Below are 22,912 nucleotides of genomic sequence, written 5' to 3'. Positions count from 1 at the left end.
TCACTCCTCCCAATGAGCTGTGATTACTTCTCTGGGCCCCCGTGTTTTTCTCATGTGATGGTGCGCGTGGACTAGGTAGGTGTGCCCTCATACTCATCTTTGTGCTCCCCAAACCTCTTAGCCTAGAGGCCTGTATGGGTGGATGAACCACTCTCCGTGGAGAAACTTGAGTGCAGACAAAAAAGCAAGAAGAGACTAGAAATGAAAGGAGCCTTCTTGAAAATTCATTATCTGGGGTACAAACAAGACAAAAGGCAGTGTTTCAAAACACTGTGTCCGAGACTGTTTTGCAGACACTGATGAAATGCTAATGCAATGGAAGCTTTTGCTGTCTTTTTACCTTCTCTGCTGAAGTGATATCATCGCTTTGCCTTCTATGAACACAGTACCGTGTCCACTTATCACTTCCGTTACTGAAAGCTCCAGAGCACTGCCAAATTCAGAATGCCCTCGTTTTCTGTGCATCTAAACTAACCTTTATTTTCTTTGATTTCTTCCTCAATATTTGAACTCACAGTATTTGATATACCTCTCTCCATATGTCTACACACACACTGGGGCAGTCTCTATCCCTCATCTGGGTTGTTTTGCCACAGTTAGCTCTGCAGGAATTTGTAAATTGTAAATTCATTATTATCATTCTAATATGTAAATTGGAGACAATCTCTGATTTTATGATAGTGGTTGAGCTAGTTCTTTGTCAATTGTAAACCCATATTTACATTTTTTTCCTTAAAGTAAGCTATTGTGCCTAGCGTGCCAGTAGTTCAAGTGGAAGGTAGTTTCACATAAAATCACAGTGCAGAGACCTGGGAAAAGATGGGCCTCAGGTGCAGACTAAAAAAGATATTGAGGATCTTAAAAGTTAAAATTAAAAAAAAAAAAAAAAAAAACCGCCCCCTAATGGAATAGATTTGCTTTTTAAAAAAAAATCCTGGGTTTGGGGGCGCCTGGGTGGCTCAGTGGTTAAAGACTCTGCCTTCGTCTCAGGTCATGATCCCAGGGTCCTGGGATCAAGCCCCACATCGGGCTCTCTGCTCACCAGGGAGCCTGCTTCCTCCTCTCTCTCTGCCTGCCTCTCTGCCTACTTGTGATCTCTCTCTGTCAAATAAATAAGTTAAAAAAAAAAAAAAATCCCAGGTTTGGATCTCTTCCCTGAAGGATGATGTATATACATTCCACCAGTGAGACTAGATGGGAGATAACCTGTGGTTCCTGACAACCCATCAGTCACCTGATTTGATGCTGTAGTTGAACAAGGACCACCATTAATTATTAGTTGGTCTGTTTCATACCTGATTTTATTTTGTAGCAGACATTAGAGTCAGTTTTTAATAAAGTTGTTTTTCTCTGTTTTAATTGAGAAATTGACCACAGCAACTAGGCATGTAGCTGAAAATCTCAGATCTCATCTTTAGCTCATCTTGGAGCTACCTCACCCTTCTCAGAAGTGGAAGTGAGGTGGTGGGTGCCGAGAGCCGCTAGGAGGCTGCTTCCCTGCGGGGCACAGAATCACCTTCCTGCCCCCAGAAACCAGTGTCCCTTCAAAGCTCTTTGTGAGAAGGGTGTGCAGTTGGCCTGGGTGGACTGATGATAAGCGTGAAGTGACCTACTCACAGGCTGAATCCATCTGGAGGAGTTCATTCCATGCTAAGGGACTTAAGGTCACACCAGGTTCCTGCTTGTTGAAAAAGCCGAGCCACTGCCTTGGTGTCTCCCTGGAGGTAGCCCCATGTCAGAGCCATCCTGTAGACCCAAATAGACACTCTGCCATGTGGGCGTCGTCTTACCTATAAATAGCTCTTACGGAATATTGTTTGCATGATCTGAAACATGAGGCTTAAAAATTGAGCACATGTATGACCTAAATCATGTTTCAGCCCCTTATAAGATCGTTAATATTTTCAAATAATTGTGAAGATCTTAGGGTGCGTAAATTGAACTGTTTAGGTATTTTCAACAGTAGCTCTGGAGAGAGAGCCCACGTTTATCTGAGGGGAAAGAGAAGCCCAGATGGTCTTTCATTTGTCCCGTGCATAAAAGTTGCCCACTGAGGAGCAGACACGCACTGAGGAAATTTAGGGCCATTGTTAAAGTAAGAAAGGAAAATCAGGTGGGCCTCCGAGCAGTTAGCTGTCTCACTTGAGTAAGTCCTCACTGAACATATACTCTGCGGAAGACCCAGTACAGAAAAACGCAAAAAGAAACCACGCTGTGTTCTTGTCCTCCCATGAAATTAGGATCTCACAGAGAGGGAAGATGGTCACTAATTCTATGATGCATATAATTCTAGTTGCTAGAACAATTAGAAGGGGCCAAATGAGAGCGGCAGGAATTCCAAAATGTCATTTTCGAGGTTTGTGAAGGATGAGTGGGCTTTTCAGTAAACAGAGCTATTGGGATGGTAGCAGTGGGTGATTCAAGAGGAGGTGGAAAGGCAGAGATATATCCTGGGAATAGCAAATAGTCTATTTTGGCCAGAACATAAGATACCTGTCACAGAGCACTGGAGGCAGGGGTGGTTTTGAAAACCAGGGTAGAGATGTTGGAAGGAATTAGTGGAGAGTATGGCTATGTTCCTAGTTGTACTTTTGGAAGAAGAATTTGACAGCTGTGTGGAGAGGGAGAGGTGTGAGGAGCAGAGAGATTGACTTTTGATTAACCAGGGAGGGGGGCTAGGGCGGTGATGATGGGAAGACGAAGAAAAACCCACAGCAGACAGATCCAACTAGACTCGGCAAAGGCGAGAGAATCTTGTAAAGCACCAAATGCTGGCAAATTAGACGGGGACACCCACTGCGTCCAGCATTTAAGAAGTCACGATTCTTCACAGGAGCTCCAGCTCTAAGCTGTGGAGCCCCAGCAAAACTGTAGGAACCAAAGCCCAGTTGCGAGAATGGTGGAATTATTGACTGCTGACGCAATGCAAGGAGATCTTTCTTTCAAGGAATTGTTTGATTAAGTGATTAAAAAAAAAAAAAGCAAATGATTCATGACTCTGGGAGCAGGATTGAGGAAAAATGTTTTGAGAAAAGGAGATTGCTAACTCTTTTGCCCTGATCATGTCATCTCACCCGTATTTTGTTTTTATGAGTCACTCGTTCAAAAACAGCTTTCTGGACGCACCCGTAGAGTTTCTATAGGCCTCCCTAGGATCCCAGGATTTCATTCATTCATTTTTTTTAAAGATTTTATTTATTTATTTGAGCGAGAGCAAGGGGAATACAGGAGCAGGGGCAGAGGGAGACAGAGAAGCAGACTCCCCGCTGAGTGGGGAGCCAGACATGGGGCTCGATCCCAGGACCCTGGGATCATGACCTGAGCCAAAGATAGATGCTTAACTGACCGTGCCACCCAGGCACCCTGCTGGAAGTTCATTCCTAAGAAACTCTCAGTGATGCTGATGCTGCTAGTGAGGCTGGTGCATTGTTAAGTCTCATAAATTTGGTGATAGAAATAGTATCAACTAATTGAAAAGCCGTATATAGAATATAGACGAGAGCAGTATTCAGAAAGTTCCATCCTTCTTTTTTGCTGGTAGACTCTAAGCAGATGGTTATTTAACTTGACTTGTATATGCAAATTCATGGAGAAGAGTTTTGTGCAACCTCAATGTTGCCACAAAGAGGTTTCTGCCTTACAATTGCCTTTAGAATGCCAGGGTCTACACAGTGAATGAATTGATGCTTTAATGTGTGTATTCTGGCTTTCTTTCCTTGCCAAGTTCAAAGCCAGGGTCTCAGCTGTGCCCTGCCCTTCTCAGTGCACTACAGCTCCCCTTCAATGCTTACAGCCAGGTAGGAACTGGAGTGTACCACCTTTGCTGTGGTTTCTCTGTCCTCCGTGACATCAGGAGTGCCCATCATCCTTCTGGAGAACTTGCCTCTTGTTACCCACTTGAAGAAGAGGCATGCTTGCCCAGGAATGGCAGCCCAGTGATTCTTTCAGGAATAGCCTCAGGGGTGGACTGTTTCGTTTGTAGGGGTGACAGCTTCTCTCTGAGAAGCTGGTATTAGACTCGAAGTGAGCATTTGTACCTGTGCGATGTTTGATTGCGTCCTGAGAGACTGCCGGTTTCTCCAGGGCCTTTGATTAGGGAACTCCCAAGGGACTCTAACAGAATGTTTTCATTTCAAAAAGAAACCCATTACAACAAAGCTGTTCAGCAGTATCCTGCTAAGTAAAATCAGGTGACATTTGAGGTATTTGTTTAAAGTCTGAGTTCTTCTCTGCATACTGCCAGACTAATTAGCTGGGTGACAACCATAGCAGGTGTGTTTTTGGCTGGAACCACAGAAGAGGGGTTTTTCGCATTTAAAAGAAAGAGCTGTTCAAGCACCAAAGGACAGACAGGCCATTCTCCTAATTCTGCCAAAGCAGGCATCACCAATCATCTCCACAGCGCACCTCTTGAACTCTGATACTCTAGAGGTATAAAGTAAGTGTACCTTTGGCCCAAGAAAGCTAAAAGCTCCGAAAAGGATGTGGCATAATTTCTTGCTTCCTCTTAAACTGTTGGAGCTGGGTCAGAGGAGGTCAGGGATTAAAAATAACTGTGTTGCTATTTCAGTCACCAGCATATTACATGTGATATGGCTTATTTTAATTGTTCTGTGGTTGGATGTTTAGGAACTACTTCCGAAGTAAAGACAACTATGAATTATGCGATTGACTTTTATCCTTGGCTACTATTCAAACCTTGATTTTGTACACAGAAACCTTTTTTATATTGTGAGCTGGTTTTTAACTTCACCAGAATTCTCTGTTATTCCCTGTGTCCTAAGATGGGTTTGGCCTCCAGTCTGAAGAAGTTACACGCTTCTAGTCTTTATTGCTGGGTTCTAGTTTTATATTTCAAGAACAAAAGAAAAAAAGGAAGGGGAGGTTAAAAACCTTTTCTTAGTTCTTATGAGTCTCCAGGTGATGCTGGTGCTGGCTGGGGTCCCTAGACTACCAGCTGAGCTGCGGGAGTCTGGTACATTCAAAGAAATGTTACTGTACTTGGTTAGGATTCTAACTCAGAGTAGAGACATAAAGGTAATTTATACTTTGATCAGTCCAGGCCACTGTAACCTTCAGAGTAAATCAGTACCTATCTGATGGACGAAAGTCAAGTGCAGTGACTGATAACAATGTGTCCTCGTCTGGGCTTATAGTCAGTGGAACTTCATACATGGCTAGTGAGAGCATGGACTGCAGATGATTCTTAGGGAAGTAATCCAGTCATATCTGTTAAAGTTCAAACACAAATGCCCTAGAGCCAGCAATGCCCCCTTAAGGATCATGTCCTGTAGAATATAGCCATAGAAATATATTTCAGTGTTGTTTGAGGTGATAGAAAAAAAAATGGAAGTCAGAATTCCCATTAATCGGAAGATAGTCAAATACGTTCTGATACAGTTTTTGTGTAAAACAGTTTTTTCACAGCTGGACTGGAATAGCTGTGTGCTTATCTCAGGGATTTCCCTGGGCCAAGAGCAGAACAAGATAGACCAACTGGTGATTTGTAATGTGCTGTCTAGGATTTGAAACTCCCCCTGGTGGCACCCAATACCACCTTCTCTGCTTAGATTAAGGGTTGTGTATTTGTATCGATTGATGACTCACTTGGTATAAACTGTTACATAGTCTGCCTTGGCTAACTGGGGCTATAAACGACCCCTTGGAAACTTTACCCCAGGCTTCCTTGAAATTGAGATTTATCGAACATATCTTGGAGATTCGAAATACATGTCCAAGGTGAATGTGATGAGATGTCCCAGGGAACATGTATGTCCCAGGGAACTGTGCCTGGAAGTTTCTCGGACCACCATGCTTTCCTTTTTCTGCTGGATCATATCCTCTATTTTGATGACACTTTTTGTGGGTATGTCCTATAGAATTTTATGAAACTGTTCAGTTATCTTACTCATTGTAATGGATGGTCCCTATAGTGGGTTTTTTTTTTCAAAAATGGGTCATCTCTGCTTTGTTGTCATGAGACCATCTATGACATGTTAAGTGGAAAACCAAGCTGTAGAGGAGTAAATTTGTAGAAGAAAGAAAACAAAAGTCCCTATGTTCATGTTTGTCTAGAGAAAGGTTTGTGAGGATGCGCCAGTTAGTATTCCTCACGTTAAGAAAGTAGAATGAGGGGTGCCTGGGTGGCTCAATCGGTTAAGCGTCTGCCTTCAGCTCAGGTTATAATCTCAGAGTCCTGGTATCGAGCCCTGTGTTGGGTTCCCTGTACAGTGGGAGCCTCTTCTCTCTCTCCTCCCTGCTTGTGCTCTCTCTCGCTGTCACTGTCTGTCCCCTTCCCTCTCAAATAAATATATAAAATCTTTTAAAAAATAAATAAAAAGTTAAAGTTTCTTTGTCATGTAAATTTTTTAGCAAGCTACATTTCCTTTGTATCTCTTCAAAAGTGAATTTTCAGGAAACGTTTGGGTGGAAGCAGAGAGCCTCTACCCCTAGAGGTGATACAAGAGGGCAGGTGAACTGAGAGAGAGGGAAGTGCAGAAAAGTCGGTTAGGGGAAGGAGGTAGGTAGGTTCGAATGCACAGGAAGAAGTGGTGGTGGTGGTACCTGGGTGGTTCAGTTGAGTAAGCATCCTGGGATCAAGCCGTGCATCGGGCTCCCTGTGCCCCTCCCTCTGCCTGCTGCTTTGCTTACCTGTGCGTGCTCTCTCTCTCTCTCTCTTTCTCTCTCAGATAAGTTAATAAAATCTTCAGAAAAGTGATGGGAGCAATGTTGAGGGGAAAGGAACAGCAGGGAGGGAAAATGGAGACATGAGGCAGATCTGAAGGATTGTTTTCCATGGTACTGCGGAAGGTACCCCAGGTTTCCACCTTTGTTAGTGAGCAAGGACTCCCTGGCATGGGCTGTGCAGTTTGGCAAGCCTGTTAAAGACACCTCCGTCCTGTTCAGGGGAACCCAGTAGAGTGGTTCGGGCTATTTTTAGATGTGAACTAACAAACATCTGCAAAGCGGCAGCATTTCAAGGAGGGCTAGTTCATTACTTTCTTTTTTTAAGATTGATTTATTTATGTTAGAGAGCATCAATGGGGGCAGGGACAGAGAGAGAATCTTCAAGCAGACTCCCCGCTGAGTGCAGAGACCATGAGGTAGGAGGCTCGATCCCAGGACCCCGAGAATGTGACCTGAGCTGAGAACAAGAAGCCAGAGTTTAACTGACTGAGCCACCCAGTTGCCCCGGGAGGGCTGGTTGGGATTACAGATCTAGAAGCAGTGGACTGGAACTGACATCATAGGACACTCATGTTAGTGCATCTGATGGTTACATAAACATTTCCAACGGCTCCCACTGGAACCATTTTAGGAACTTACAAAACTGAGTCTGTTTTAAGCAAATGTTTAAGTAGTTCATTGGCATCTTTTTAGGTACAGTTTTTATTGAGTTATAATTCACATGCCATAAATTCATTATTTTCAAGGACATATTTCAATGTTTTTTCGTGTAGTCACAAAGTTATAGACCCATCACTGCTGATTCCAGAATATTTTCATCAACCCAGAGAGACACGTATATGTAAGCATTCAATCCCCACACCCCTCTTCCACGAGCTCCTGACATCCATTAATCTACATTCTATATCTATGGATTTGTCTATTCTGGATATTTTATACAAATGGGACCACATAATGTGTGGCCTTTTGTGTCCAGTTCTTTTCACTTAACATACCCAAGGATTCATTCATGTTGTAACATCTATCAGCATTTCATTCTTTTTTATGACTGAATAATATTCCATCATTTGGATATACCCCATTTTATTTAACCATTCATGAATTGATGGACATTTGGGTGGTTTCTACTTTTTGGCTATTGTGAATAATGCTACAATAAACATTTGTGTACAAGTTCTCATGTGAACATATGTTTTTAGTTCTCTCAGATATATACTTAGGTGTGGATTTTCTGGGTCATGGTACCTCAGTGCTTACCTTTTTGAGGAATTGCCAACATGTTTTTCTAAATAGCTATTTAAAAAAAAAAAAAAAAACACTGTGTTGCATGTATTCTTAACATAGGACCTACTGGGAGGCAGAGTTATATCTTTAGTAAGTCTGTGTAACTATTCTTGTGGTTTCGTATGATCTCCCAAACACACCAGTGGATCCATTTTTCCATCCAGCAAGGACTCACTGAGCACCTTTGCATCACTGTGTTGTTACACTGGGAGTTGAGCAGTGAATAGAATAGAGAATGTTCCCATTGTCAGAGATCTTACAGTCTGGGGCAGGAGATAGCCTTACATAGCCCTTTATGTAAGGGCTATCTCCTGCCCCAGACTGTATAGTATATGGTAAAACTACCTCAGGTGCTCTGAAGGAAAAAGTGCAATAAGCTTATTTAGACTTGAGGGTAGTGGGAAAGGAGTGGGCCTCACAATGTGTAACCTGAAAGCTGAAGATCTAGGGTTTAGGTAGGAGTTACTTAGATGAGGATGGAAGGAAAGAGTGTTCCGGTCATGGAAACATGCAGTTTTGAGACAGGAAAGAGCATGTTGCTTTCACAGAGAGGTATGGGTAGGATTTAGGGGGAGAGGCAGGAGGTAATAGCAGAAGCTGCTAATCAAAGGTCTTCTAGGTGCTTTGACTTACTTCATGAGCCAGGAGGAGACATTTGAAGAGTTTTGATCAAGGAGTGACCTAACCTTGTATAGGAATATATGTAAGGATGTGTGGACTGATACGTTATAATCCATAGTTTTACATTATATGTAAAATCATTATGTGGAGTCACTAGAGCTATACTGTAGAAACTCAACTTGAAAAAGATCAAGAGTAAATGTGGGAAACTAATGGTCAAGCCAGCTGGGACACAATGGTTGCTTGAAGTAGGAGTGTTGGTGATGGTGGTGGTGGTGGAGGAAATACAATTTGGCAGAATTTGAGATGCTTAGGGCAGGAAATCAACAGGAAATTTTTAGTAGTAAAAATTATTCCTGATTTTCTGGGGCGCCTGGGTGGCTCAGTCCATTAACCGTCTGCCTTTGGCTCAGGTTATGGTCCCAGGGTCCTGGGATCGAGCCCAACGTAGGGCTCCCTGCTCAGTGAGGAGTCTGCTTCTCTCTCTCTCTGTCCCTCCCCCTGCTCCTGTGTGCGCTCTCTCTCACAAATAAATAAAATCTTTAAAAAATTATTCCTGATTTAAAAAAAAAATTTTTTTTGCAGAAGAGTTTAAAAAGCAAAGAGATGAACAGTGAGGCGTGTGACCATAATAAAGCCACCCCAGATCTCAATACAGCATCGTTAGCGAAAGGAAGTTAAGTTTCTTAGAAAGTATATTGCTATAAAAACAAGAAAACCCTACCCAAACTAATACATGAATTCAACAAATTTATAAGATGACAGGGTCATTGTATGAAAGTCTGATTCATTTTTGTGTATTACCAATGGCCAGTACAGAATGGAGTAAAAATACTATTTACAGTATAAGAAAAGTTTACCAAATATCAATAAGTAAATGTAATGAAAGACCTATACACTGTGAACTGCAAAACGTATCTGAGAGAAGTTAATGGAGATGAAAATAAATGCAGTGATACAGTTTGTCCCTGAATTGAAAGACTCACTCAAAATCAAAATCCCAGGAATCCTCAAATCCCCAAAATTAATGATTTGACTCTAAAATCTATATGGAAATGCAAAGAATTTAGAGTAGCCAAAACAGTATTTAAAAAGAACAAAGTGAGGGGCACCTGGGTGGCTCAGTGGGTTAAATCATCTGCCTTCAGCTCAGGTCATGATCCGGGGTCTTGGGATCGAACACCACGTCAGGCTCTCTGCTTCGCGGGGAGCCTGCTTCCTCCCTCTCTCTCTGTGCCTGCCTCTCTGCCTACTTGTGATCTCTCTCTGTCACATGAATAAATAAAATCTTAAAAAAATAAGAAAAATAAATAAAAATAAAAAGAACAAAGTGGACGACTTACCTAGTTTCAAAACTTACCATAAAGTTAGAATAATCAAGATGGGGTATATTGATGTGAAGATATGCAAATTGATCAGTAAAATAAATACAGAGTCTAGAAATCTATTTACTATAGCACCATGTTAATGTAATTGGGAAAAGTCAAGTCTTTTTTTTTCACTTTGAGAAATACATGTATTTTTTTTCCTCAAATTTTTATTTAAATTCCAGTTAACATTCAGTATATTAGTCTCAGATGTAGAATTTAGTGATTCATCACTTACATACAAACAGAATCTCAGATGCATATTGTATGAGTCAATGTATATGCAATGCAAGACTAATCTATGGTGACTAATTTATATTTGCCTCTGAAGATGGAGGGATGGATTTTAAAGAAGCATAAGGGGTCTTTCCGGAGTTTTATATCTCATTGTGAGTGGTGGATTCACAAGTGTTTACAGTTTTCAAGACTTAAGAACTGTACATTTTGTTATACCTCAGTCAACAAAAGAAAACCTCGTAAGCATGAGCTAGACAGTTGCCCTAAATAAGGGAAGCAGACCGGGAATGAAGCCACAGGAAGCCATGAACGCAGTGATAGAATGGTGAGCCCCCTGGAAAGAGGCAGCCACCCCTCTGGTCCAGGCACGGGTGGGAATTGACGGACCTTCTGAGCTTTCCAGATAAGCTGATGTCTTTGTTTTCATGCCACATCTCAGTTGTAGAAATATTGGACAACTGAGTTTTCAAAAAAGTATTTCAGTTGGGGGGGGCGGTGTACTAATATGAGATAGAATCAGAAAAAAATAAATGGCAGTGAAGGGCTCTACCTACTGTTTAAATTTTTCTAATTTATAGTGCTGCAAGGTCCTATTGGGTATTTACCCCAAAGATACAGATGTAGTGAAAAGAAGGGCCATCGCTATCCCAATGTTCATAGCAGCAACGGCCACAATCGCCAAACTGTGGAAAAGAGCCAAGATGCCCTTCAACGGACGAATGGATAGGGAAGATGTGGTCGATATACACTATGGAGTATTATGCCTCCATCAGAAAGGATGAATACCCAACTCTGATAGCAACATGGACAGGACTGGAAGAGATTATGCTGAGTGAAATAAGTCAAGCAGAGAGAGCCAATTATCATATAGTTTCGCTTACTTATGGAGCAAAAGGAATAACATGGACCACATTAGAAGGAAAGGAAAAGTGAATTAGGGGAAATCGGAGGAGGAGACAAAGCATGAAAGACTGTGAGCTCTGAGAAACAAACTGAAGGTTTTAGACCGGAGGGAGGTGGGGGGTGGGGTGAGCCTGGTGGTGGGTACTAAGGAGGGCACATATTGCATGGAGCACTGGTTGTGGTGCATAAACAATGAATCTTGGAACCCTGAAAAAATAAAATAAAAGGGCAGGGGCACCTGGGTGGCTCAGTGGGTTAAAGCCTCTGCCTTCGGCTTGGTCATGATCCCCGGGTCCTGGGATCGAGCCCCGCATCAGGCCCTCTGCTCAAGCAGGGAGCCTTCTTCCCCCCTCTCTCTCTGCCTGCCTCTCTGCCTACTTGTGATCTCTGTCTGTCAAATAAATAAGTAAAATCTTTAAAAAATAAAAAAATAAGAGGACAAATAGGGAAATTAAATAAATAAATAATAAAAAAATAAAAATTACCCAAAAATAAACTAATTAGGTTTTCCTAAAAAATAAAAATAAAATGCTGCAAAGTTCAGCACCATTATTGACAGTGTCAGTGCATCTTGGTTAGGGTCGAACAGAGCAGCATTTGGCTAGCTGTCTTTGTTGAGTACTGACTATACTGTAGCTACTGGGGTAAGCCGTTAAAGGGCAGAGTGCTTTCATTTATTCTTTATTCTTTAACACAACTAATTTTGAGGAAGCCACTGCTAAGCAGTGGCAGGCGACATCTAAACCCCAAGGCTCTTTTACTCTTTTTCTCATGCCCTGACCTTCTCATGCTCAGGGAACAAGATCAAGGAGCAAGTTTATTCCTGGGATCAGTCTGGTAAATGCTGTAGGGATTTGAATTTTGTGTATTAGAATATACTGGTCACTTTTAGATGTCTGTGGTTCTAATCCTTGACCCATAACTGTATGATACTGTAAAAATTGTAAACTTTAAAGTAAAAGTTATTGGTATAGATACTGTATTGGAAATATTTTAGTGTTAGCACTTCAACTTGGAATTATTATTATTTTTTAACTTAATGAAATTTATTCACCAAAACACACTGTAGGATATTCCTTGTTGCACTTATTAATTTGGTTAATGAGCATTGGAGTGTCTTCTGTGCTAGGAGTTTTGATACTGAGTTTCTGTGAGAAGATGAATAAGACAGAGCCCTGTGCTCACGAAGTTTGAAACACAAAGAGATTGCATTTACATTAAAGTAATTTATAATACTGACCACAAGACCGGTGGGTATGTCATTAATGTTAGATTTGCTATTTAACATTTGGAGATAATTATCATCATGATTTACTTCAGAGGGCTCAAGCTTCAACTTTTCTAATAGCAAAAGAAACTGAATCTAATGTTTTATACCTATAAATTATTCATCCTGCAAATATTTACTGTACTACTACTTTGTGTACAAAGTAGTACTTTGTACTTTGAGTACTACTTTGTGCCAGGGACGGTGATGTTTCCAGGGGATGTAGTATTAAACAGAGCAACTCCTAGCTTTGTCTTCAGGAAATTTACATCAGGATAATTTGTGGACCAACTTTGACTTATTCCTTTTCTTAAGTACTAAGTGCTGTGCTTTCTACCTTGTGGGTTTTTTGTTTTTTTTTTTTATCTTTTAATGTCTATTGGTATAGTTAATATTGTGCCACAGACACCTAGTAGGGAAGGAAGAAAGGTATACTGAAAAATTTGACTGCTGTGACACAGTAATAAAACACTAATAAAAGACCTCTCTATCCTAATTTAATAGTATTCTCTTCTTTCATTTCTTCTCCATAAACCAAATATGGAAACTTCTGCAATTTTACATTATTCTAAAGATAAAGATGCAGATTCCTTATCTGTTTATGTGTTAAATTCTTGCTAACCAATTTGAAATCTATTTCTCTTGTGCTTGTAAATCCTTTAAAAAAATTGCTACTGTTACGACTTCTGAAATAGTTTTTAAGCTTGTCACTCCCTTTTCACATCATTTTTGTGGCTCTCTCCTCCAGCTGTGGCCTGTAATTCTATGAACTGAAGAAAGCCCTGGTAGCACCAATGAGATTACCCTCTATTAGTGAAGTTCCATTGTGGGATCTAAAATGTGCATTGGTTTTTCTAATTCTTTGTATAATTTTATACATCTTTGCTGTCATAAATAATTTTTAAACCTGTAAAAATTGCTGCTAGTTAATTTTTTTGAGGCTATCCATTTAAAATTATCATTTCCTCAGAGGCAGGCTTTTGGGAAGTAGTAAAAATGTTGTTTAAAATGTCACCTTTTCTCTTTCCAGTTTTGAGAAATGGTGCTTGGGAAATTGTGCACTGGGAAAAGGTATGCATTGATTTTTATTTTGTTCTAGAAGAATTGCATAGATGTGTACTCTAATAGATGGGATTTTTGTATATAATATAAACAAATGTCAAGAATTCTAATATGAAAGCTCTTTAGTAATTAATATTGTAAACATACATGGAGACTTCCAATTAGTCACTTCCATTTAGTAATTCTGCAATTTACTAGAAAGACTTAAAAAGTAATATTTGGAACTCTCTGTTTTTCATAGGATAATTTTGAGTATGTTTTCATAGATTTCATTTAACCATGAATTTTTTTGTGTTGAAACTTTTTGCTTTAATCATCTGCTGTCCAAGTTAAAAAAAAAAATCAGAGTTCTGAAATTTCATTTGCAAATTTGATTTCAAATTCATGTATTAGCCATAATTAGCTACACCTTCATAATTCCTTTTTTTAAAAGACGCTTACTAAGTAAACATCATTTTCTAATGAGCTGGAAATCGGTTTCATAATATCCAGAGGTTAATATGCTTACAGGATGTGTGCCATGGTTAGTGAGCTGAGTCATAATTTTATAAGTGTTATTATCTAGGTGCTTTTCAGACCTCAGTTTCAAAAGGTAAGCCACTGCTACTAGTTCTCCTTAAGTCCTGGAAGACCCTTTGCTCTGGTCATTCACAAGCGAATATTTGTAACTTGGTGAGACTTTTGGAGGCAAGTCCACTCTCCCTGAGGGATTTTGTTTTCTGAGATTGCTGGGCACAGCACAGTGGAGGTGTGATACAGACAGCATACTTGCCCTCCAGTATTTCCTAGCAGGTTAAAGGCTATGCCCTTAATACTGCCTTGTGATGTTCATAGTTACCTTGTATCCCTGCAGGAATAGGATTCCCTCTCAGTTAATTGTGTTTTTATTGATTTTAAATCAATGGCCAAAATAGAGATTGACATCTCCCTTTCTGTATGTTTGGAAACTTACGACTCTCTCTCTCTCTGATCTTTGACATAAAAGTAACAAGGAGGAAAATACCTTGATTGTGCTTTCCCTATTTCTGCGATAGTCTCCTCTCAGAGAAGCAAGGTAAAAAATGAGAAAGCTCAAAAAACTGTCTCAAAAGAGATTTCCTTTATGCTCTTCTTTGGCACTTGTGGATTTAAACATTTTAGAAGACTGGTAGGATATAATCAAGTATGGTGAATTGTATTATAAATGTATTTCATTGATTAGGATTGTTTAGGTAATTAGCATAAACACATATCCTAAAAAACTGATGTAACAGTTTCTTACCATCTACCCAGAGTGCTTGTTCAGAAAATAAGCAGTCATAAAGTCAGGAGATAAGCATCCAAAACTTCACTCTTAAATTAATTTGTTAGGGAGTGCCTGGGTGGCTCAGTCAGTTAAGCATCTGCCTTTGGCTCAGGTCATGATCCCCGGGTCCTGGGATCGAGCCCTGCATCCGGCTCTCTGCTCAGCGGGGAGTCTGCTTCTCCCTCTGCCTTTGCCCTTCCTCACTACTTGTTCATTCTCTCTCTCTGTTTCTCTCTTGTTAGAACATCTGATTTTTCTAATGTCTTTTTTTTTTCATTATTTCAAGACCAAGTGGATTGCTGTAACTCTTCCAACTTTTCATAGACAAAAATTATTACCAGTCCCTGATTACCCATAATGCTAGTATTTTCAGTGGTCTTGAAGATCAATTCCCCACCTTACCTGGGCATCCCACTTTGAGAGGCAGAGGAAAAAAATTTAAAGTGCTACCAAAGGTCACCCAACCAAAATGAGCTGATATTACTTAACAATTGGAATTAGATACTTAATTAAGTAGAATAATAAAAGTTGGTTCAATGATGAATTCAAGATAAATATTCAAAAACTAATAGCATTCTTTGCAGGCAATATCAAGTTAGAAAAATACAAGTGAGAGATCTCATTCCTCATCGCATGGTGATGCTTAGAAATAAATTTAAAATACGTACATGACCTTTGTAAAGAAAACATCAAAACTTTGGGTGTTTAAGATTCACATAAGTGGGCAAATATGCCCTACTCCCAGAAAAACTAAAAATATCAATTGTTCCAAAGTAGTGATATAATCCCAGGGAAATTATTATTTTTTCCTCAAGAGTTGACTAAATTATTTATCTTAATTTCAAAAATATAGACTATTTTGGAAAAATGAACTGTGTGCAGGGATGAATAAAATGAAGAGCAAAAGTTATTAAAATTGTGTGGATCTATTATAAAAATAGGCATGGGTGAACAGAGTAAAAATAGAATGAAAAAATATTTTCTCCAAAAATAGAGAAAAGGGACTAGGATGCTCTGAAGTAAAACCCATTTAATATGTGATAAAGGAGAGAAAATCCTTGATAAAAGAATTATTTAATAAACGATGTTGGGATCACAGATTTGTAGTCTCAGGAAATAACACAGTTTATATCTAACTCACATCCCATGCTAAAATTAATTCCAACTGGCTTAAATTAAATGTTAAAACATTGTTTTTGAAAATCCTACAAACAGAATAAAAACTTTAATATTTGGAGAAGAGGAAGATCTCACGGTCTCAGGAATTTGATCATATAAAATTTAAAACAAATACACAATAAAAACTACCACTAATAAGTAGGTACCATATGGAAAATAGTTGTACCAAGTATAACAAAAGACTGAAACTGCTGTCATATACAGTCATATACATAACTTAAAAAATATGTCATATACATAAATAAAAGTTGGCAGTAAGCAAGAAGATCTCTAATAAGCAGCCAGACTCAGTATAATATTCCACCTAGTAGTGAAAGTGGCAAAGTTAAACAATATTGATGTCTCATTGGCTATATTTATTCTTTACTTGAGGATTTTTGCTTTATGAACTATTTCATTCACATACTAATGTGAATTAGCAGTTTAGGTCATCATCCTGAGAACTATAAAAACGGGATTCTGGGAATTTATCCCAAGAAGATAGTCATAATGTAAGGGGGAAAACCTGTACATGTACAAGAATGTCTACTGTAACATTATTTGCAATAATGAAAAGTTAGCCTATGTGGATATCCAACAATAGGGAAAGCATTTTTTAAAGGATGACATTCTACATTCTGGCATATTTGATGACACATTAAAGCTATAATTTCAAATACTGTGGCATCAGGGAAAAATTTTATACCGTTCATTCAATAAATATGCATTGAGTATCTCTGCCAGGGAGTGAACTACCAGCAGCTAGCAAGACGTATGAAGGTTCCTGTGTCATAAAATATAATCACAGGTGAAAAGAACAGAGCCATGTATACTAAGACATCAACTATGTACAAATGGTTTCCTGGACGCTAAGTGGACAGACGTGAAAGCAGACTTGCTTGTTGGGTTAGCCAGATTGTGGGGCAAGTCTTTTCTTTAAGCTTATGTCGTATTTTGTGCCATTAAACATAAAATCAATAAACCAAAACCAAGAGTCTGATCCTCATGCCAAAGTAATACGATAAACCATAGTGCAAATGGGCTTTAGTTCAGGACTTGCTTGCTTTGTTTTTCTCACGTGTGGCTACTGTGGCCGCGTTTTAATGGTCCTCAGAGGACCTTCAGATTTGCACAGGGTACATCCAGCCATTCACAGATGGGCCTACTTCAGCTCTCAGACATGAACGGTTTATCCCTCCGGTTTTGCCCCGAAGCCTTCCCTCTGTTGTATAAGGTTAAATTGCCAGTGTCTGCTTTTCCAAGAAGGTATCACAATTACAGAGCCTCATATAAGACACTGCTTCTCCAAGCTTGACAAGTCAGCTACTGTCTTCATTGCCCTTACCACCAGGGCCAGCTCTTCAAGGTCAGATGCTGCTGAGACCATTCCCAGGCTTTGGAGACAAGTGCAGGTGGAGAATTTGGGAGGAATCCACACATTGTCCTGGCACGGAGTGGTGGGCTGTATGCAAGTTTCAAACTCTGCTTTAGTGCATGAAGTTTGCACCCTGAAATGTATTTCTTCAGATTAAGAATTTACATCACCAAAAATTCCTTAGTAAGAATAAATGTGCTGGGGCCTACAACTGGACAAAGATTTTAAGTCAGTCTATTCCATTTGAGAAGTCTATCCTTTTACATAATCCTCAGTTACAGGTGCTCATGTGGTGATTCGAGAAAGCTCCAGGCAAGTAGCCTGAAACCCTAAATATCTCCTTAATTCAGTATTTGGGGGACTAACACTGCTTTGTTGTGTCATTTCTCCACTGAGAAGATGTGGTCAAGGAATTTTTGCCATCTCAATTTCCCTTCTGTCTGTTACTCTTCTGCACAAACCAGGTGGGAAGAGGTGAATGCCACCCACATTAGGAGCTCAGAACAGAAAAAAGAAAGAGAGGGACTTGGATGTGTTCGAGAAGTGATCTAAAACCTAGGTATCATAAGCGAGGAGCAAGTAAGTTCCCAGCTCTCCTCATACTCCTGCAAGAAATACTTCAGCTCTCAGTAAGCCTTTGCCAGGCCACTGAGTCCTGACATTAAACCTTATAAGGTGCTAATGGTTTGTTTTTGTCTTCAGCTTAATGACTACAAGCCTTGCTTTTGTCTTGAGAATGAATAAAGATGTTAGGAAAACAGCAGGATCAATTTGGGGTTGTTTTTTTTTTACATCTAACCAGTAAACTCTTCCACTATAATGTAGACAAATATCCCAATTTTATGAAGCATCTAGTCTAATTAGAGAACAAACATGAACACACAAGAGGAGATTAAAGAATGTGTAAGTGGTTGCCTGGGCAGCAGTCTCTAAACGCTCCAGTGGTCTGACACTTCTTGATCCCAGGTGTTGTCAGGGGACTGTCCCAATGCCTTAAAGTCCAGTTTACCCCTGTACTTGCTGGATGGTGGTGGTGGTGGTTTTTTAATTTCCCAGTTTGCCCTGTTTTGAGGGAGGGGGATGTGTGACTCCAGGGTCCCTGGAAATTTGTCAATTTCAAATCATTGCAGCTAAAATCTCTTTGGAGGGGTACCTGGGTGTCTCAGTGGGTTAAAGCCTCTGCTTTCCAGGCAGGTCATGATCCCAGGGTCCTGGGATCGAGCCCTAGGTCGGGCTCTCTGCTCAGCAGGGAGCCTGCTTCCCCCTCTCTCTCTGCCTGCCTCTGCCTACTTGTGATCTCTCTCTGTCAAATAAATAAATAAAATCTTTAATAAATAAATAAATAAAATCTCTTTGGAATCCGAGCTTCCCTACCCAAATAACCAACATACGAACCATAGACTAGAAGACCCCCTCCAACCTTCCCCAGCGTTCTTCCCCCAGGTATGTAGAGCAGACCACAGTGGGCTGCCTCTGAAACAGTTGTTTTATTTTGATGTCCACTGAGGACACAGTTCTGTCCTTCCCCCCAGTAAAGTGTTATTTTGGGGTTCAGGGAAAAGAAAGGAAAGAACAAAAAAAAAAAAAAGAAAAAAGGCTTTAACAACAACAACAAAAAAGGCTTTTCTTCTTTGGATTAAGTCTTGAAACTTATTTGCAGGTTTATTTCGCTACTGAGAGAGAGAGCACTTCCATGATACAGTGCCAGTGGCTATCAGTGTAACTTGGTCAAGTCCTTCCTTAGTTGGAGTCATATTGTTTGCTAAAAGCTCTGGGACAAGCCTATCTCTTGAATCACTTCTAAAAAGTTTCTGGCCTTACTGCATCTTTGTCTTTAGGCTGTGCTCACAAAAATGCTACCAGGTAGCAAAACCAGGAAAAGATTGGGCTGTTTTGTTTTTGTTTTTTTTTGTTTTGTTTTGTTTTTGTTTTGTTTTGTTTTGTTTTTAATTTAAAATACAAGGGCACCTGGGTGGCTCAGTGGGTTAAGCCTCTGCCTTCCGCTCAGGTCATGATCTCAGGGTCCTGGGATCGAGCCCTGCATCAGGCTCTCTGCTCAGTGGGAAGCCTACCTCCTACTCTCTTTCTCTGCCTGCCTCTGTGCCTACTTGTCTGTCAAATAAATAAATAATCTAAAAAAAATAAAATACAGTATCATTTACTATATTTACTTATGCACAATCAGGCTTTGTAGACAGATAGAGGTTTGAGGGTAAGCTCTTCCTGTCACTGTGATCTTAGGCAAATCAGAAGCTAAGATTCATTTCTTCCTCCCTAAATTGTAAATTATAACTAACACCTATTTCGTAAGGTCATCATGAGGAGTAATAATCATATGTATGAAAGTTGGTTTTTCTGGTTGCATTGAGATTTCCTTAAATAGGGTAAAAATAACACCAGGTAAGTTCCTCCTTTTTATTTTTGTGTCATAGAGAGAGACTATGAGAAGTTGAGATGTCGATTAAGTGGATGAAATGGATGAATTTATTAAGAGAAGTCATCTAGTTGATTAAACAAAAATACAGTTGTTCATAACTTAAAGGACTGCCCCATCCTTGGCCTCACTCCTAAATAACTTTATGCTATTTTATGTAGACATGTGGTTCTTGTTTGCCAGTAACCATTTTTTACTGTATTCTATGCTTAAGTACAGTGGGTTTTGTATTTGTAACAATCTTTCAATGCAGATAATTAACCGATTCCCAGTTTTCTTTCAGGTAAATGTTGGAGATATAGTTATAATAAAAGGCAAAGAGTTTATACCTGCTGACACTGTACTTCTCTCATCAAGGTAGAGATACCTACTGATGCTCAAACAGTGTAGAGGATGGTTTCTCTACCCTGCATTGACCTTGTGATTTCTCCAAGGAAATAAGGAATAAACGAAGAATTTAAGACCTCTTTCATGATTGTGAATGAAACATTAAAAAAAATCAATTGGACTTAACGGACTCTTTCATGCTTGCCATATAGAATAAGTGATAGGTACTATACTGTGTAATTCAAAAGTTATAATTACGGTTAGGAGTCTACTCTCTCTGGATATGTCCAGATCCTTTTCTGTGGACCACTAATTCCTAAGATGTCCTGTCATTTCTTGTATATAATACATGGATTGGGTTCTATTGATTTTATCTTGCAATCCTTGTTCATGATCAATTTCTTCATGATGCATTCATATATCCCTCCAAACTTCCTTGATCTTTATAGTGCATTAGTACAAGGAAATGGATGAATGATTTCTTTTTTTTTGTCATCATACCTTTGAAATGCCATACTCTTCCAACAACAACAAAAAATTATTTTGCTTTTTTAAGTTCTGTCTACAGCTGAATTTTAGATAATTTCTATTTTATTCATCTTTAAGATAGTCATGAATTAGTATTCAGAACATATGGCACTGTTAACCTTTAAAGAATGTGATTTTCAAATGGTTTGGGGTTTAAAAACTGTAAAAGTAGTCCTAATATAAATTAAGAAAAAAATTTTTTTAATATCTTAGAGGTTGTTTATCATCATTTCCTTGGACAGTTTTATTTGTAAAATCCACATATAAATATGGACAGTGTCCTTTTTTCAAAATCTGTTTAATCAGGTCATTATTTAAAGTGATTAGATTTATAACAAGTTAGTGAAACTTAACTGCGCAAATAAGAGTTACCTAAAACTGAAGTAGAGGTGCCAGTCCACACGTGCCTGTGTGAGAATGAGCTTAACAGTCAACTTACTGTCGTTCACATCAGGTACTAGAGAAAGCTTTGCTCAGGAGGATACAGAAAACCAGGGTTCTTCTTATCCTGGCTTCATGATTTTGAACAAAACACTTAATCTCTCAGGCCTTGATTTTACATCTTTTAAAAATGAGGAAGATTGGGGCGCCTGGGTTAAAGCCTCTGCCTTCGGCTCAGGTCATGATCCCGGGGTCCTGGGATCGAGCCCCGCATCGGGCTCTCTGCTCGGCAGGGAGCCTGCCTCTTCTCTCTCTCTCTCTCTCTATCTCTCTCTCTCTGCCTGCTTCTCTGCCTATTTGTGATCTCTGTCTGTCAAATAAATAAAATCTTAAAAAAAAAAAATGAGGAAGATGGAGTAAATGACCAAGCTCTAATAGTTCCTGACTCTCCTTTGGATTTAAATTTGGTAATCTTCTAAATTTTAAGAATGCCTAGCCAACAGAACCATGTGCCCTTTGTGCTACTAAGTAAAGGGCTGATAAATGTAGTAGATGAGTGACCGTCTCAAAGTCATCTGACAAAGTTCAAAATGACAGTGAAGCACTCCAGCAATTTAAGAAAGTAAGGATGTTCTCCTGTTTAAATGTGTCATAGAGACATAACTTACCATGGAGAGTATCATGTATGTGAACCATGACAATATTTATTTTTTTGTATGCTCAGAATGTGAAGATAGTTGATTACATTGCCCTTTCTACTTAATTCTGAAAGTTTTAAAAATATTTTTCGGCTGCCCCTATCCAGCCCCGAAAGCTCCCAGAAAGCTCGATGCTCAAATTTCTTAAAGTTTAGATCATTGTTATAGGAGTCATTTCCCAACATTAAAAACATTCACTGATGGCTTATAGATACTGTAGTGTAGCTATAGATGTGGTAGATCAAAATGGTGTCTGTATCTTCTTTTTTTTTTGAGGTTTTTATTTTTAAGTAATCTCTACATCTAGCGTGGTGCTCAAACTCACAATCCCAAGATCAAGAGTCTTACACGCCGCTGACTCAGCTGGCCAGGTGCCCCAGTATTTTCTCTAACTTAATAGAGCATCCACAGAGATTAACTTACTCCAAAGATCATTATTTTTTAAAAGAGTATCTGATTCATTGCATTTAGTTATTTAGTAGAATTCAAAGTATAAAGCCTCTACAGTTACATATTTCTATCTCAGTGGCAAAATACCTGCTTTCAGGTTTGTTTTTTGTTTTGTTTTGTTTTCTCAAAGGTTTTGCATTACACTTGTGAACCTACATTAGCCTTATGAAATAGGTAGAAGTTTTTGACATCACTTAACAGAAAGTGGACTCTTGACCTTAAGTCTTATTTTTTTGCCATTTAAGTAGCTAATGAGTAGGTCAAATTTGAGATACGTAATCCCTAATCTGATAACCCTCATTATACCACCCTGGCTGCTATCAGAATAGGGACATGGTGATTCTCACCCGCAGGTGAGCACCATTTAACAGTGAGCATAAGCAACAATTTATAATATTTTAATTTCCAAACATTTTTCAGTTATTAATTACTAATATTGCACCCACTTTGAGGTAGTTTGAAATTAAAGCATGAACATTGTTAAAAGTTAGTGTGTCTCATTGGTTTTCACTTTGACATGAAGAAACTGAGGTTTTAATATCTAACAAACAAATACATATATGAGTTTAGAAAGTATTAAAAACAGAGAAAAGTAACTCAAGCTGTTAATTCAGGTCCACACGGGTTCCTGACATGTCTGTTTCATACCCTCTGGAAAAGCTTTCCTGCGTTCAAAGATTTACCCTCCCAAGACAACGTATCACCAAGACTTTGTTAATTATTGAACAACTCAAAAGGCTGCAGTTATGCCTTCTAACATCCTAAGATCCACATCTTTATAGCTTTGCATTAAAGTTAATGCAGTTAACTTTGAAAAATGTTTTGAAATGAGAAAATTCCTAATACTT

General features: G+C 39.3%; 1 protein-coding gene across 4 annotated transcripts in view; it reads left to right on the top strand.

The window, feature by feature from the left end:
- Positions 1-22,912, top strand: part of ATP8A1 (ATPase phospholipid transporting 8A1) — a 231,369-nt gene that overhangs the window by 47,010 nt on the left and 161,447 nt on the right. For 2 of the 4 annotated variants that reach the window (XM_047719195.1, XM_047719198.1), the window contains exons 6-7: positions 13,397-13,437; positions 19,964-20,037. In XM_047719195.1, coding sequence (XP_047575151.1) covers positions 13,397-13,437; positions 19,964-20,037 — 115 coding nt within the window. The remainder of the gene's footprint in view (positions 1-13,396; positions 13,438-19,963; positions 20,038-22,912) is intronic. The other 2 variants (XM_047719196.1, XM_047719199.1) reach the window with 1 other exon arrangement.

This window comes from Lutra lutra, chromosome 2 (assembly GCF_902655055.1).
Source record: "Lutra lutra chromosome 2, mLutLut1.2, whole genome shotgun sequence".
NCBI classification, from domain to species: domain Eukaryota; kingdom Metazoa; phylum Chordata; class Mammalia; order Carnivora; family Mustelidae; genus Lutra; species Lutra lutra.
This window is presented reverse-complemented; position numbering and strand designations above follow the sequence as displayed.